Source organism: Drosophila willistoni (assembly GCF_018902025.1).
Source record: "Drosophila willistoni isolate 14030-0811.24 chromosome XR unlocalized genomic scaffold, UCI_dwil_1.1 Seg106, whole genome shotgun sequence".
Lineage (NCBI taxonomy): Eukaryota > Metazoa > Arthropoda > Insecta > Diptera > Drosophilidae > Drosophila > Drosophila willistoni.
The window spans coordinates 169,847-187,879 of NW_025814055.1; the positions used below are offsets into that span (position 1 = coordinate 169,847).

At 37.0% G+C, this 18,033-nt stretch overlaps 1 protein-coding gene across 1 annotated transcript in view; it reads left to right on the forward strand.

The window, feature by feature from the left end:
* Positions 1 to 18,033, forward strand: part of LOC6648652 (tyrosine-protein phosphatase 69D) — a 227,419-nt gene that overhangs the window by 124,186 nt on the left and 85,200 nt on the right. The window contains exon 8 of the mRNA XM_047011785.1: positions 13,858 to 13,968. Coding sequence (XP_046867741.1) covers positions 13,858 to 13,968 — 111 coding nt within the window. The remainder of the gene's footprint in view (positions 1 to 13,857; positions 13,969 to 18,033) is intronic.

Sequence of the window (18,033 nt, forward strand, 5' to 3'; positions counted from 1 at the left end):
TTGCTTCTTATTCGTAGCAGTTTACGTTCGGTTGAGGACTCCTTCGCGCACACGTTTGAAGAAAATAGGCCGACAATATGCAAAAAACACAAACAAACTGCAAGAAAGCCCAATTTGCAATCCATTTAAATTATATTAACCTGCCTTCTCAAAATTTGTATTTTGATATTTCCAAACAGATAAATAGAAATTTAACATACCGTTATACATATATGATACTAGAACTGACCCGGCGAACTTTGTTCCGCGTTAATAATGACAATAAATAAGCAGATTGTGTTTTTTTTTTGGAAAAAATACAAAAAAAAATTAATAACTACATTAATCATTCATTTTTATTTCTGTATTTAGTACATAGGTTGCTCTTCACTTAAGTACCTTGTGATACACGACATTTTTTGTTTTATTATCAGGCGCAAAAACAAACAACGCAGATGGTCTTCCGACCCGTGAACATGCCACGTACAATTGACCATGGGAAAAACATGAATGTTCTAGATTTAAACCACAAGCTTTTAAGGATTGGCCTTGTGATTTGTTGATGGTCATGGCAAATGCAAGACGTATCGGAAATTGAAGTCTTTTAAATTCAAACGGCATATCGGTTGGGATCATCGGGATGAGAACTTCCTCACCTTTGTATTTTCCTATCATTATCGTAGCGTAAATTACATTGTTCATCAATTTACTAACCTTGGTTGGTTTATGTTTCGAATGATTACTACGGAGCCAACCTTTAGGCGCAAATTGTGCGGTGGAAAGCCAGGCACGTCCAAAGAGTTTAAAAATTCAATTGGATAGTTGGTGGCTTCATCTTCATTTGTGACGCACTCAATAGATTTGAATGAATGCATTGTTCCAATCATCTTATTTTGAATTATGTAGTTCAGGTCATCTACATCTTTATTCTTAGCTTCTACTCAACCATTCATTATTTTTGTAGGTAGAAATAATATTTGGAAATACATTGTTGATAAGTTCGTCTTTTGATGAGACAAAATTACAAAAATTATTTGGAAATGATATTAATCCGCTCGATTCATCGACAGGTACTTGAGATGTATCATTAAGCAATGTAACTCTCATGTTTGTTGTCAGCTGCAGTTTCTTCACATAGCGCCATAGATTTGACGATTTGAGGCAAGCGTTTATTTCATCGGCAGCCGTAGATCTTGGAATTACTGGCAGTATTTGGCGAAAATCGCCAGACAGTAAAATCATTGCTCCTCCAAAACATCTCGAGTCATTGCGTAAATCTTTTAATGTTCGGTTAAGTGCTTCTAATGCACGTTTATGCGCCATTGTGCATTCGTCCCAGATGATGATTTTCGATGACGCTAAAACTTTGGCCATTGCTGAGTGTTTTGCAATATTACACGTTGGTACTTCAATAGTTTGAAGATTTAACGGTAATTTGAATGCTGAATGAGCCGTACGGCATCCTTCTAACAATGTGGCTGCTATTCCAGAAGAAGCAACTGCAACCGCTATGTTGGATGTTGCCTTCTGTTATTCGCTCGACGATTCTGCATTGCCAACCGAGCTGTTTCACGGGCTGCTTCACTTTGCTCGCGTGATTGAGAAGCACGAAGTCGAGCCATACTATCGCGGCGCTGTTCACGTGCAATTTCTTGTTTTTCTCCAGTCCATTCATTTGCAGTATTTTGTATTCTTCTTGCATTACGGCCTTGTCGGGAAAGATTCGATGGTCTTGGTCGCGGCATTATTAATTAAACTTCACTTCACTTCAATCCACTTGTTAATTATTTATTTAATAGACATAGTTTTAATATTGATTTCTTACAAATATCAAATTGTCATCCATACGTCATTACATAGCTGGCATTTTACGTCAATTACATAGCTGTCATTTGCGTTTTGTTATTCCAAGTCTGATTCTTTTTTGTTATACCACGTTTTATAGTGACTGATGTTTCATGTCAAGTCACACGGGAACGCTGTCGAACGGGATAAAAAATATCCTATCTCCTGGCTCTAAGCTACCTCCCTACCAATTTTCAGCCAAATCTGTTCTGCGGTTCTTGAGTTATAAGTGGTGTAACTAACACGAATTTCTTTTATATATATAAGATTATATATATTATATATATATATTTCTAACTAAAAATTACTTAATGTTATTATGGGCAAAATTACATTCGCTCTTTTGTCTTCCCTATACCCGGGTCGTGTTGTTAAGGCGAGGTTTCCCTGGTTTTATGGCTTACGATGTTACATCGCAAACTTAGACTACACTATATTTAAGCACTACTGTATATGGGCATTTCCGTGGCATGACTGCGAACAGTTCTAGAGGATCAAAGATTTGACCGACTTCAGATAGCACCACTCGTCTGGTTATTCCTTTTGTATGTCTTTGAACCTTTCCACATAATTGGTCTTCTTTGGGTGCCCATATGATTCCCAATGTTTTGACACTTGTTTGTTCCAGTGTGTCACCGAGATTGGTGTCAGAAATTGTATCTTCCTTTGGAATTTTCTTTAGAAGTTGACTGCTATTTGAACACCATTTTCGTAAGTTGAAACCCTTAGGTCTCAAGATTTCTAGAAGCTCTTGTCTTATTTGCCAGGCTTCTGGTAAACTGTCTGCTCCTGTGAGACAATCATCAACATAAAATTCATTTTTTAATGCTGATGCTCCAGACGACAATTTTTCCATGTTTTTCAGTGCCAAATATTCCAGACACTTCGTCGCTAAATATGGGGCTGACGTGGTTCCATAAGTTACCGTTTTAAAACGATAAAAAAGAATTGAGAAGAGTTGACTCTGTACAACTGGTCCAGGATATAAAATGTCGTTCAGTGATTTTCCTGATGACGTTTTGCATGATGCATCAAATACCACTCTTAGCTTGGTGGTGGTGGTACACTCTGGTTTTAGTACACAATGATGCGGTATAAAGTAATGGTTCTTGGGAATTTGTTCTACCATTACCTGCTTCATATGTCCAAGCTGTTCATATTCTGACATAAATTTTACATACTCCTTTTTTATGTCAGGGTTCATTCGCCTCTCTAACGACATGAATCTTCTTATGGCTACTTCCCGAGATTCTCCAAGAGATGAAGCCTCTTCAATTACAATTAGTCGATTGTCCGCCGCCGTGTGTAGGTTATCGAGGAAGAATTTTTCACAATACTCTTCCTCCGGACTCCTGTACCTTTTTATTGGCTCTAGTGTGTCTAGCTGCCAGAATCTTTCTAGTGATTCCTCTGGATTCGTCATGCCTACCATACATGTGATTGAAGCTGACGTTGACATATTAATTCTGCCAACAATAATCCATCCAAACTCTGAGTTTTGTAATGTTGGACGGTTTCGATTGCCCCGTCTCCTTTCTGGTACCAGTATAGCATAGTGATCATCAGCTCCCAACAGCATATCAATTTTTCCTGGTTTATCAAATGTTGGGTCCGCTAATTGAATGTTGTCTGGTAATGTGACTTTCTGCGTTTTGTTCTGTGGGTTGGTCACCTATTATGTGTGGCAATACAAATGCCTCAACTAGCATTGCGAACTTGTTGTATCTTGACCTTACAACCAAGCTTACTCGCGCCTTGCTTATCTGTGGTTGATCACCCACTCCATTTATGTGCACATGAGTCTCGCTAATTTTTAACGATAATTTCGTTACCAGTCTCTCTGAGACGAGATTTACTTGTGAGCCGCTATCCAGGAGTGCTCCAAATTCTCCTTTCCTTTCATTGATCCCTTTTACCACTACCTTGGCCGTTGCCAACAGGGTGTATTTTCTGCCAATTCCATATGCAGAAGCTGCAGAAGCAGATGTAGCAATTTGGTTGCCTGTTTCAAAATGCAACATTGTGTTATGTTTTTTATCGCACTTAAAGCATCCCCTCCAAGAGCAATTTTTTGCCATATGGTCCGGCTTGAAGCAATTGACGCACAATTTGTGTTTGTGCACCCAATTAAGCCGCTCTGCTGTGGATTTGACTTTGAACTTTTCACATTGAAAGAGTTTGTGCTTTGCTCTTTCGCAGAAAGCACACAAGGTACTGTTTGTCCCAGATGCTGTTGCGCATGTTTTCCTTGGATTTGGTTTGTCAATGCTGTGATTTTCGTTTCTTGGTTTCCCAATCGCCTCTAATGTTAGGAAGCGCTGTTCCAAGATAGGAAATCCTTTACTTCCTGCAGATCCCTTGTGATGGAAAGAGATTGCTCATATAGTGCGTGGTTGAATCTATCCAATTTTCGTGTCATATGAAACATTATGACAGCATCTGACGATTCCATATTGACGCCTACATTTTTTAAGGCTTGCAATGATTCAAAAATGTTATCATGCAAATTCTTTATAGAAGCTACGTCATTTCCCACATTTGGGTGATCAAACAGCTTTGCCAGTATGGCTGTTACTAGAACTCGTTTGTTATTAAAACGTTCCTGCAACACTGACCAAGCAGTGTTGTAATTGGCTTCTGTTAATTCCAGGTGCCGTATCAATCTCTCTGCTTCTCCAGACAGGTTTGATTTTAAGTACCACATTTTCTCTATCGTGGATACATTTGACTCATGAACTACCTTTTTATAGATGTCATGAAATTGTTGTCATTTCAGATAATCCCCATCAAATTTTGGAATGGGAATTTTGGGTAGTTGCAATGATTGTATCGATTGCAATACAGGTGGTGATTGTATCACTACATTTTCTGCTGGTGCCACACAGAATTTTAGCATTGTATTTTCTGCGGCCACAAACGTAGCTATATTATATCCGGCTTCGGCTGGATTTTCAGCTAGCCGATGAATCTCATAATGGATTTCTTCAATTTGCATCCATCATTTGTCGACTACCGGTAAGTCATTTTTTCTTCAGGCACTATTTGTCTTAATCTCCTGGACAATGAATCGAACTGCTTGCGAACCAGTGGTTTGATCACGACTCGCTCTTCCTCTCGTTGGCGAGCTTGTCTCTCTAGTTTTATTTCTGCCAAATGGTCCTTCCAATCTTCCACTATATTAGATACAACCGTCTTCATTTTGCTGAACTAGTCCGTTACGAAGTAGTCATCTTCAGTTCGCACGTTATTTAATTTGTCCATCAACTCCTGATGACTTTTCTCGAAGTTCTCCCACATGTATTCCAGGAGCTCAAGTTTCTCCTCGAAATAAGCTGGCTTCGTTTTCCTGGCGAAAGAATCTTTTTTGGTATTCCGAATGAAGGCCTGGATTGCCTCTCCTCGTTCTGTCTGCTGTTTATAAAACTCCTCCATGTTCTTTTATATTCTTATGTAATTGCTTATCTGTACTAGTACTTAACCCGATGGGAGTTTATTTATTTTGTCAAAGACAGGGAACGCTCCGACTCGTTCCTAAAATTGGTCAAGTGTAGCACAAATAAGAATAAGAAATAAATCGAAGTCGCCTTTTGATTAGTGTTTTAACAATAGTTTATTTTTATTTCCAATATACCTATTCTTTTACACTGATAAATGCCACGACAGTGAAACCAATTTTTTGAGTTTCTTTCCTTTGTTTCAAAAATTGCTGATCAATGCCAAAATCTATACTGGGTTACTGACTGAGTTAACTAGGTCAGATATTGCTGACGCCAGGGAATGCAACAGAGTTTATGAGTTGATCAAACTTTATTTTGTATAAAAATAACTTTTTATGATTTGGTCGCCTCGTTGACACAAATCGTTGTTCAATGTTTTTTATAAAGTGATCGACTAGTTGATCAACTTTTATTCAATGGGTATGCACTGCTACCCCGTTGCAGAAAAACCAACTCCTAGTTTTCCAATAAATTGTTTTTATTCGCCAAGGTGGCTACGCAATTATTGCCAAGTTAATCAATTGAGATGTTTTTAGTCGGGACCCCAGATTGATGTGAGATGTTCATCAATTTGTGCCCTCGCTTAGGATTGTTGTGTCCAAAGCGTGCAAAGAAAGTAGTCGCCTAGTTGACCAGTTTCCTTTTTGTTGAGAGATTGGTCGCCTGAGTTGACCAAATATTCTCGCTTGATGACGGTTTCACCAAGTCTGTTACTCTTTTAACTTGGAGCCGCCAATGTCGGGGTCACCAAAATCTTCAATGAAAGACGTTAGTGTTTCTTGAAGTTATTAAATGTTTATTTATTTATATATATACACTGACGAGCAAAACTGTAACACCAGCTTGCAATCTTCAGTTGCGTAGCTCATAACTCTTTTCGGAGTTAACCTACAATGATGATCCTTCTACCATTTGATTTTGTAACTATTTAGATCTCTTGTCCAAAAGTTGGAAGTGATTTGGTCACCCAGACTAGAAATGGTAAGCAAAATTGAAGAAAAAGCCAAATGTTACAGTTTTGCACTCTCTTAGTTTTTAAATAATTTTTTTTTTTTTTTAATTTTTAAAGGGTATTAAGTGTTTTTAAAATTTTTGTTGTATAAAATATTCAACTCCACATATGTTAAGAGCATCATCGAATAAAATTTCAGTAGATTAGCCCTTATATATCCTTTGGTATTGCCTTAACTTTATCAAGCCAAAAGATGGAAATTCTTATTTAATTACTCGAATTTTTTTTTTTAATTTCATTTGGATTTATTTATGCCAACATAAAATCCATTTTCTGATTTTATAATATTGGGTTCTAATTAAATATTGGTCGAAATAGTGTTAAAAAATTGATTTATAAACGCCAGGACCTATGTTTTACCCCATTTGAAGGCGTGTTTTTCCTGCAGTTTGTTAAAATATTATTTTTTTATACTAAAATATTATTACTTGAACAGTTTTTTTTCTGAGAGAAACAAAAATTCCACACACAATTCAATAATACGGCCGTAACTAATGCCTAAATTTGGTCCACTTTTAAGTATTGTGACGAGAGTCAATGATAGAAGCGTGTCTGCACTGATACTATGTTAAACAATATATAAATTGGCACCACACAGATCCTTACTGGCGTTCTAAGTTAGTTCACGTTAAGAAAAACGATTAATTTAGGTAGTTTGAGGGCATATTACCTTAATTCAATATGTTTGATGCCTTTTTTGTATCAGAATATCGTTACGCTATACAAATGCTTTGAGCGATAAATAAAAACATAGATTTAGGCATTAGTTACGGCCGTATTATTGAATTGTGTGTGGAATTTTTGTTTCTCTCAGAAAAAAAACTGTTCGAGTAATAATATTTTAGTATAAAAAAATAATATTTTAACAAACTGCAGGAAAAACACGCCTTCAAATGGGGTAAAACATAGGTCCTGGCGTTTATAAATCAATTTTTTAACTCTATTTCGACCAATATTTAATTAGAACCCAATATTATAAAATCAGAAAATGGATTTTATGTTGGCATAAATAAATCCAAATGATATTTAAAAAAAAAATTCGAGTAATTAAATAAGAATTTCCATCTTTTGGCTTGATAAAGTTAAGGCAATACCAAAGGATATATAAGGGCTAATCTACTGAAATTTTATTCGATGATGCTCTTAACATATGTGGGGTTGAATATTTTATACAACAAAAATTTTAAAAACACTTAATACCCTTTAAAAATTAAAAAAAAAAAAACCAGAGGGCCGGGGCTAACTTCGACCGCGTCAAAGTTTGTATACCCTTGCAACTTTTTTGGTAACTCTTTCCTTACCTATAGCTATCAAAGTGGAAAAACGTTTTATCTAAAAAGGATAATGTTTGCGAAAGAACGGCCAACAGTCGTGGCATAGGAAATAACGAAGTTATTGGACTAAGTCACAGTTTTCCACCGATCGTTCCTATGGGAGCTATATGATATAGTTACCCTATCCTTATCAAATTTGGCACAGCCATTAACAGATATATTAAACTAACAAATGTTTAATTTGAAAGCAATCGCGTCAAAAGTAACGAAGTTATTGACAAAAGTCACTGTTTTCGAAAGATCGTTCCTATGGGAGCTATATGATATAGTCACCCGATCTTGATCAAATTTGGCATAGTCGTTTATATGTATAATAAACTCACCAATATAAAATTTCACGACAGAAAATAACGAATAACGGCTCAGAAAATAACGAAGTTATTAAGAAAAGTCACTGTTCGTGACTTTGCTGTTTGTATGGGAGCTATATGATATAGTGGTCCGATCCGGCTGAATCCGAGATTTACAACGCCTGCAGTATATACAAGCCTACATGCAAAATTTCAGCTCTGTAGCTCTTACGGTCTAGGAGGAGTTTGCGTTGATCCAGACGGACGGACGGACGGACGGACGGACGGACGGACGGACGGACGGACGGACGGACATGGCTATTTGAACTCGTCTCGTCGTGCTGATCAAGAATATATATACTTTATATGGTCGGAGATGCATCCTTCGATGCGTTGCACACTTTTGACCAAAATTAATATACCCTTTTTGCAAGGGTATAAAAATTTATTTAAAAACTAAGAGAGTGCAAAACTGTAACATTTGGCTTTTTCTTCAATTTTGCTTACCATTTCTAGTCTGGGTGACCAAATCACTTCCAACTTTTGGACAAGAGATCTAAATAGTTACAAAATCAAATGGTAGAAGGATCATCATTGTAGGTTAACTCCGAAAAGAGTTATGAGCTACGCAACTGAAGATTGCAAGCTGGTGTTACAGTTTTGCTCGTCAGTGTATATAGGCACTAGCACATAAACCAGTCACTAAAGTTTGTCGCAACCAACACATAAATTGGGTGGACCTCGGAGTGAGATTACAAAGGTAGAGATGGGGGCCAAAGACACAGCGATGCACACCCGATGTAGCTACAATTGGTGTCTGATCTTACTAAGAATAATGCATTTCTTTTATAGTACAAAATAGAGAGCTCACCAGTGCATAGTTCGACATAGTGTTAGGTCAGCAAAGTACGTCTTTATTGATAATAGCTAACCATAGCAGCTTAATTAACTAGGTCTTTATTGTTTACTGCTGACCATATCAGATCTACTTATGACTGATGAGCCATCGATATCTATAATCGGGTTACATACTTAACATTGACATACATTTCCATTTGTTCTATAGTATAATTGGCTTAATGTTATCTTATTTTATATAATCTAAACACCAACAAGCATAGCGCAATATACATCAAAGGACCTATTACGGATTGATACTCAGTTACATCGATGCGTTTGCACCTCTTGTTGTCGCACTTAACCTGGAAATTAGCTTCTAACGGGGTAGATACCGTGCGGCAACTTTTTCAGAACAGCATCCAACGTTGTGTTCCAAACTCGGCCAGCTTGTTTTAGACCGTACAACGACTTTTTCAGCTTTAACACACCGCCAGATTTGTCATCGTAAAACTCCGGTTGCTGCATATAGACCTCTTTTCCAAAATCTCGTTTCAAGTATGCCGTCGATACATCAATTTGATGAACGTATAGTTCATATTCCGCTGCCATTGCAAGGATCATCCGTGTCATGTTCATGAAGGCCATGGCCTTCCACGACATTGTTGGGTTCATCTATTACTTCATCCAGTACCATTATAACTTAAGAGTTTTCTCTAATCCTTGGCTGACAGTTCTCAATGAAATATACATCTCTGCTTATTTTGACATCGCCAGTTTTCTTATCGTATAAACGATACGCTTTTGAAGATTGCCAATATCCGACCATAATATAATCTCTTCCCTAATCTTGGAATTTTTTCCTTGGTCCTTTTTCTAGTGCAACTGCGACGCATCCACAGGCTTGTGTCCAGTACACACTTCAAACGGCGTTTTGCCTTCAAATGATTTTGTTGGCGATCTATTTCTTAGATATGCAGCACAAACTATTGCCTCTGCCCAAAAGCTTTCTTTTAAACCTTCACTATTCAGCATTACTCTTGCCATTTCCACGAGTGTTCGCTTGCAGCGAGTGTGGAGTGTATGGGACTGTGAGCTGTCTCTTTATGCCATTGGAGTTCAGATAATCATCCAACTCTTTATTGACATACTCCGTCCCATTATCACTCTTTATGGATTTCACTTTCCGGCCTGTCTGACGCTCCACCATGGTAACGTGTTCTTTAATTATTTTGGCCACCTTAGACTTATACTTCGTGGGATAGACATGAATATATTGACTCAAATCATCGATCATTGTCATAAAATATTTGGCTCCACCATTTGATTCCTTGTTCATAGGCCCACATATATCACTATGAATTAATTCCAGCAACTTCGTAGCTCTAGTTTGCGATTGTTCAAACGGCTTTACATAACGCTTGTTTTTCATGCAATCTATGCAGTCTAGATTTTCTCCAGCAATGCTTGATGTCAAACATCGAACCATTTCTTTGTTCTGCAGCTCACGCAATTTTTGCACATTTAAATGACCATATCGCATATGTCATTTTTTGAGCTCATCGGAGGCTTAAGAAACACACAGTCTCTCTTGATTTTTAGTTTCACACAGAAACAATCCACAGACCTTTTTGGCCATTAATATATTGATGCCCTTATCATCATTAACTTAGGCAGTTCCCGAATTAAAAAGTATGGTGCATCCATTTGAAACCTCTTTTCCCACCGATATGAAATTGCATTGCTGCAAGCCTGGTACAAATCAAACGTCTCTGAGCGTTATTGTGTACCCAAGTTTGCTGTGCACAATCACTGTTCCTCTGCCTTGTGACGTCATAGAATAATTTCCTGCCAACTCAATAATTTCATTTTAATCATCAAGTTGATTAAATAACTCACGGTGCGCACACATGTGTGATGTGGCGCCACTATCGATAACCCAATCATCGATATCCATCCTATTGTTAATGGCAACGCCAACAAAAGATCGTTGCCCCTTTATTCTTCCAATATTCGCATCTTCCGCTGTTTTTTCCGCGTCTCACATTGGTGTTGTTTTCATTCTCTTCTTTCATCGCGCATTTTGCCGCGAAACGCCCTGGTTGGCCACATTTAAAGCATCGGCGCCTGTCTGCCTCTGACTTGTTGTCTCGTCGCTTACCGTTCTCACCGCCGATAGAGCATGCTGCGAATGCCTGTACAACATCATTTTGATTGTTCGTCTTTCGTCGTTAATTTTCTTCGGCTAGCTTGCATTTTATGGTACTGAAACTCGGCAACTCATCACGAGCTTCCAAGGCCACAACAAAGTTCTCATAAGACATGCAAACTCGCAAGCAACAAAATTACGGTAAACTCTTCTGGCAAACTTACATCGATGACCGACAAATTTTCAACAATGTTTGAAAATTCCAATATGTGTTTTTACACGCTGTCACCTTTAGCAATTCTTTTGTTTAATAACTGCATAAACAGGGTCACTTTTCCCACTGGACCTGTTGGTCGATGGAACTTTTCTAGTTCTTTCCATATCTCGCTAGCTCTTTCGCACTTTTTTATGGAGTTCAATAGCGGCGCACTTATCGACATAAACAGCACCGCCATGGCTTTGTCCTTTTGACGTTTCCATGTTTCAAACGCTTCATCAGTTTTGGGTTCCACAAGTTCACCTGAAACCACTGACCACAAATCTTGATGTACCAACACGCTTCGCACAAGTACCCACCACGTGTCATAGTTGGCGTCGTCCAACTTTTCAATATTGTACATTGAACTCATTTAACATTTAACATTTAGTAGTAACTTAAACTACTGCTAGAAGGATGGTTTTTTTTTACTCTATTTTATGTGTTAAATGTTCGCGATAGAAGGTTCATTAAAGTATTCCAATTTGAAGACTTAAATGGGCCGCGGTACGCATATGTCTTTTAAGAAGAGGATTCAGATCAGAAACCTTATGAATGAAGGCACAACTTACATAGAAGTCAGTGAAATTTTTAAGTGCTCCCCAACTGTTTTTTCCTAAGTATTACGATGTTGCTGAGGAAGTGATGCTACCATATGCCGAAAAGAAGATTTCACTTTGTTGGGTCTTTCAAAAAGGCGCTCGGATCGATAATGCAGGAGTAGATATAATGATGTGGCACGCACAGTCGCCTGATCTGAGCCCGATCGAAAATTTATGGTGCGACGTTAAGAAGGGAGTAGCTTCTGCAAAGCCAACCACTAAATAAGATCCTTGGACTAATATAGAGAGTATATGAAAGGCCACAACACAAGAAAGGTGCCAGAAACTGATAGATTCCATACCGCGTCGCTGCACAGCCGTACTGGGGAACAATGGAGATGCCACTAATTTATAATATGCTGATAATAACTTGGTCTTTATTTTAAAACTATTTCCCTAGAATAAAATTCAAAAAATTGCTCGCAGCTTTACATAATCAGGTAGTATTTACAAAACAGCATTACTCACGTTTTATATAGTGCACAGGTTGTATATCTCGGATTCAGCCGGATCGGACAACTATATCATATAGCTTCCATACAACCGGCAAAGTCACGAACAGTGACTTTTCTCAATAACTTAGTTATTTTTGGAGCTATTGTCGTGTAATTAAATATTGGTGAGTTTATTACACATATAACGACTATGCCAAATTCAAGATCGGGTGACTATATCATATAGCTCCCATAGAAACGATCGGTTGAAAATAGTGACTTTTGTCAATAATTTAGTTATTTTTGACGCGATTGCTTTCAAATTAAACATTTGTTAGTTAAATATAAATATATCTGTTAATGACTGTGACAAATTTGATAAAAATCGGGTGACTATATCATATAGCTCCCATGGAAACGATTTGTCGAAAACGGTGACTTTTGACAATAATTTCGTTACTTTTGACGCGATTGCTTTCAAAAAAAACATTTGTTAGTTTTATATATCTGTTAATGACTGTGACAAATTTGATCAAGATCGGGTGTCTATATCATATTACATCCCTGTTTAAGATTAAACATAGTGTTCATATGAAATGACTTCACCAAATCAGATGCACCAAAGAAACATACAAAACGAAACAAAAACAAAAATAAGTCATAAAGATTCATATGACAATTATTGCTTTATACACATATGCGTGGAAAACACTTAAGATTATAACAACGGCGCGGTATCAAGTAACCAACGCGGAGCATGAAATATAAATAATTTTCAACCCCTGAAAAACGTGGGTCATTAGAATAAGTTTTTAAGCACAATTGTCGCCTCATAGAGCTTAAGACTTTATTTATATACACAACACTTTGTTAAATAAAATCGTTTCATATATTGAATTCAACAAATGAAGATTGGGTTATTTTCCTTCTTCCTGGAATCCCTATTCACTCCCATAGGAATGATCGGTGGTAAACAGTGACTTTGATCAATAGTTAGTTGCTAAACTAAGATGGTACGTAGGCCGTTCTTTCGCAAACATTAGTCTTTTTAGATATAACGTTTTTTCACTTCGACGGCTACAGATGGGGAAAGAGTAATAAAAAAAGGGTATACAAACTTTAACGCGGTCGAAGTTAGCCCCGGCCCTGTGGTTTTATCGATATTTGCGTAAAAAGTAACGAAGTTATTTATACAAGTGTCTGTTTTTGACGGAAAGTTCCTAGGGGAGCTGTACGATAAAGTCACCCGATTATCAATTAAATTTGGCACAGTCGTTTATAGGTGTAATAAGCTCATTAATAAAAAAATTCACGACAATACATGAGTACTTTTGGTTTTTAAAAGTATTTCTTAACTGTTTTTTGAGCTGCCTCGATATCATAAAACAATGCATAGCTTAGTAGATGCCAGAGCAGCTGAATAGTCCTTGATTTCAAAAACCAAACTAGTGCCTAGAAAATGACAAGTAAAATACAAGATACAAATCCAATTTTAACATATTTAACCAATACTGAACACACATCAAGCCAATTTTTTTTCGCAGTTTTTTCTTTTTTTTTATCCCAGTGGTTTTTAATGGAAGAATATACAATTACTAAGTTAAAAATTTGTGTTATTACAGAAACTGATTGACACTACGGATGAAATTAATAAATCCTGTTCGGTGGGTGAACATGAAGATAATATTCCAAAAAATCGAAACCCAGATGTTTTACCATACGACCGCAACAGAGTGAGTATTAAGTTTAGTGCTCAACAAATAATATATAATATTTTCTTTTTATGACATTTATTTTAGCGACCTATTTTAATCGTTCGAATGAGCAGGCTTGAGGTTATTTTCAGAAAAACAAAAAATTAGCAGGTTGTCTGTATAGCGCTATTTCATAAACTACCAAGTTCTCTCATCATTAGAAGTTGCTAACCACTCTAAATTTTTTATTTCCCCGAAAATGGCACGGCGTTTACAAATAAATTGTAAAAAAAGGTTTGGAACTTTGTTTCCAAAAAGCAAATATTGTTTTATATGCAGTAAAATATACTGCATACAAGTAATATTACAGCGAGATTTTTAGTTGGAAATTAAATTGCTTAATTAGTCTAACTGATTTCTATCAACCTAACAAATATTATTGAAATTGGGCTAGAAACATGCAAAATATACGTATACACGTGTTTTAATAGGCGGTTCGTAAGAAAGCAAGTCGCCGTAGTCTAGTGGCGGCGCTGTAGTGCTCGTATGTTTGTAAGAGCGAGCGAGACATGGATATGCTATGAGGCATGTAAAACGAATTTAATGGAATTATATTTGGTCTTCGCAATAAAAAATACGTGAAACAAATATTGGAGCATGGTATATGGAAGTCGGCGCGACGACTTACCTGCTTTATTATACCTTTGCAGAGGGTGTTATAAAATTGTTCAGGTGTTTGTAATGCACAGAAGGAGAAGTTTCCGACTTCATATATTCTTGATCAGCATGAGAAGCTGATTCGATATAGCAATCTCCGTCGGTCCAAACGCACTTTACTCAGCCAATTCAAAAGCTATAAAAATATGAACTATGTATTTAAGTATCTTATTATTGCATGAGATTAAATCATTCGGATCGGTCCAAGGAGTTCAAGTATTACTATGATTTACTAATGTGATAGTAATCGATCGGATATATAGAACACAAATTGAAGCCCAAACATGGTGAGCTGTTATGCCGGAAATTAGTCTTAGTTATATTTAGACCATATGACAGAAAAATGACAGCATCTTTTATTGTAGCAAGCGACAGTAAAAAATTAAATTTTTTATTTTTTAACCAAACAGAATTGGTTAGGTTAGAAAGACCTATTTAATCGAAGTCCCACATAGACCTAATGTGGTTCGTAGTGTTGCCGGATTTGTAAAATTACCTAGCGGGGGCTCTGTCAGGATATGCGTGTGTCTGGCGAAGGCCAAGAGTTGGTAGATTATTCGTTTAGCCGCATCCTGAAGCGAGTTCAGTAGATGGGCTCCTAGGTACATATGTATGCCTCATCGCTGCCAAGGCTGGACATTCGCAAATCAACATTCACATTTCTTGCAGTTGGTGCGGTCTGTTAGTTTTAGACTCTTCCCATAAGTTGCTGTAAGGCAGTATGCGGTCAGTATGCCTTTAAGGATTTTAAAATCCGTGCGGTTCAGACCTAGCACATGCGCCGCGAGTCTGTCGTCTCGCGTGATGCACATAGTTTTGTCTTTTCGGCAGATGGTAAGGCTTTTTCACCGCTCGTTGGCGGTGTTGCTAGCTGCGGTATCCAGTAGATGCACACATTTTCAATGGCGTTTAAAGCTGTGCTGCAGTAGTTAGGTAGCTTGTATGAGAGTTAATTAGGCGGGTCTGGGCAGTACACCGCTGCCCCCACTCCTGTATTAATTTTCGATCCGTCGGTGTATATGTTGACTGCATTGTAGGGTTTTTGACGCGTCTCCCAAGCTTTGTGACCCAGAAAAATTGCTTTGTCGTTATCGGGTCTTCTTCGTTCCGCTACACCTAGAAGTAAGGTCCTAGCTAGTGACGTATGCTCGGATGGATATGTACTTTAATCGAGTTTCTGGCAGCAAGACACTACTGTGCTGCCCTGTTATCCAAAGGTGTGCCCTTCTTTGCACTTTCTGCACAAGCTTTTGATATGTAGACTTCTCCACGGCCGACCACCAGACAAACACATCATAGAGTATAGGCCGCAGTGACAGATTTTACATAAAGTAAACTATGGTTCACATCGACTTGAAATTTGGTACTCCTGATTATAGCCATTTTTGGAAATTTCGAAAAAAAAACAGAAATTACTACGCCCACCCATGCCGCCTACATAAGTCATGTACAAAAATTAAAGCTTTTCATAATGAAAATTTAATTATTTATTTTTTACGCTAAAACAACTGCTTCAAGTTCTAAACAATACATGTTAAAGTTTTCCTCATCCGAATCAGAATCTGCTCCATGTTTAGTATTTTCCAATTGTTGGTTTTCTTTGAGAAAAAGTTTAGGTTCAGCAAGAAGTGCTTATATACTTGGCGGGAATTCTTTGTTTTTTATAAACTATATTAAAAGAATATTGTGTTACAACTTCTTTTTGAAACCTAATAATCCTTTTTGTGGTATGGTCTAGCATATTTTGCAATGGAACTTGCTCTGAAGTCTCTGTAACTTAAATTTCGATGGGTCTACATTCAAAATTAGCTTTGTAAACTTTATCATAGCATGGAAATCGCACCCATTCGAATGGCGTTATACTGCTTTTTGATTAGGGAATTCTCGAGAAGAAATGATAAAGCATCATCTGCAGAAATTGAAACAGATTTTAGCATGGAGTCGCCTTTTCGCTTGTTGTCCAATATATTTTCTTTTAAAGTATTGTCGTTGTTCCATCTTTTTTAAATACTTCTTTCTTTATGTAAGATACAAATTTAGATAATTTTGTTCCTAATTTCCACCATTTCATAAGCCTCAATATTTGTGGGAAGTTTTTTGATGACCCAATTCGAAATTGCTTCATTTTTGCGCCCGCTGTCAATTCAAAATTGCAACAATTCCGAATGGCTAAATTCTACGTTGTCTGCAACATAGATAAATATTTCAAAAGGCGCAAAAAAGCGCCAAAATGATAAATTACATTATGTTAAGAACATTCAAATGAACATAATTGCATTGTTACTTGCGAGTAGCAACGATAAGCTCACAACTTTTACTCCACGAAACACATATTTTTTGGTTACAATTTTCTACGAAACATCACCAGCAATAACACATAAAACGAAAAACCAAACACAAATAGAAACAAATGGCTATTAATTTTCAAAACTATTTTATAGTTGTTTTTGCTTTTTTTATTTGAGAAACTTAGCTCAACAAAAGTTAATAAGGCTTTCAATCAAAATATAATCAAAAACCACGTGGCAGCAACAGCTAACTTTGAAGGGTTGTAGAAAATCTAGGGTTGTATAAAAAAATATAAGAAAATCGTTTCTAATAAGGTAAAACATTTATTTATTGGAAAAAATATTATGGGCCATTTTTATCCCCTTGCAGAGGGTATTATAAAATTGGTCAGTTGTTTGTAACGCACAGAAGGAGACGTTTCCGACCCCATAAAGTATATACATATATTCTTGATCAGCATGAGAAGCTGAGTCGATATAGCCATGTCTGTCCGTCGGTGCGTATGCGTTTTACTCAGCCATTCTAAGAGCTATCGGGATGAAATTTTTTTGGCGCTTTTTATTACCAGGGTAAGATAAAGTTTGAAAATCATCAGGATCGGACCACTATATCATATAGTTTTAGAAAAAAAATTGTTGCAGAGTGGAAGAAACATTTTCATAAAAATTGGAGCATCCCCATGAAATTTACCAATATGATAGTATTGGATATAGAACCTCAGATCTCAATTTGAATCTGATCGGATAAATAGAACACAAGTTACAGTCAATATAAATCGACTCAAGCGCTGCCTAATACGTCATCATCAAATCATCAGAGCACACGCATACACACACAGACGCAACGCTACATGAACTGTCGCCGTGCTTTGTTTAGGGCATGATGGAAGAAGGAGAAAAAATTTTAGTAAAAAGAGTAATAATCTTTTGTTTGTGTATTGACGAATTGAGTTGCAGGGAAAGAAATTTCAAAAAGTAAAAATATTATTTCCAAGGATGGTATATAAAATTCGGCATAGCCGAAGTTAGCTTCTTTGATATTTATACCCTTGCAAAAAGAGTATATTCATTTTGGTCAGAAGTGTGCAACGCATAGAAG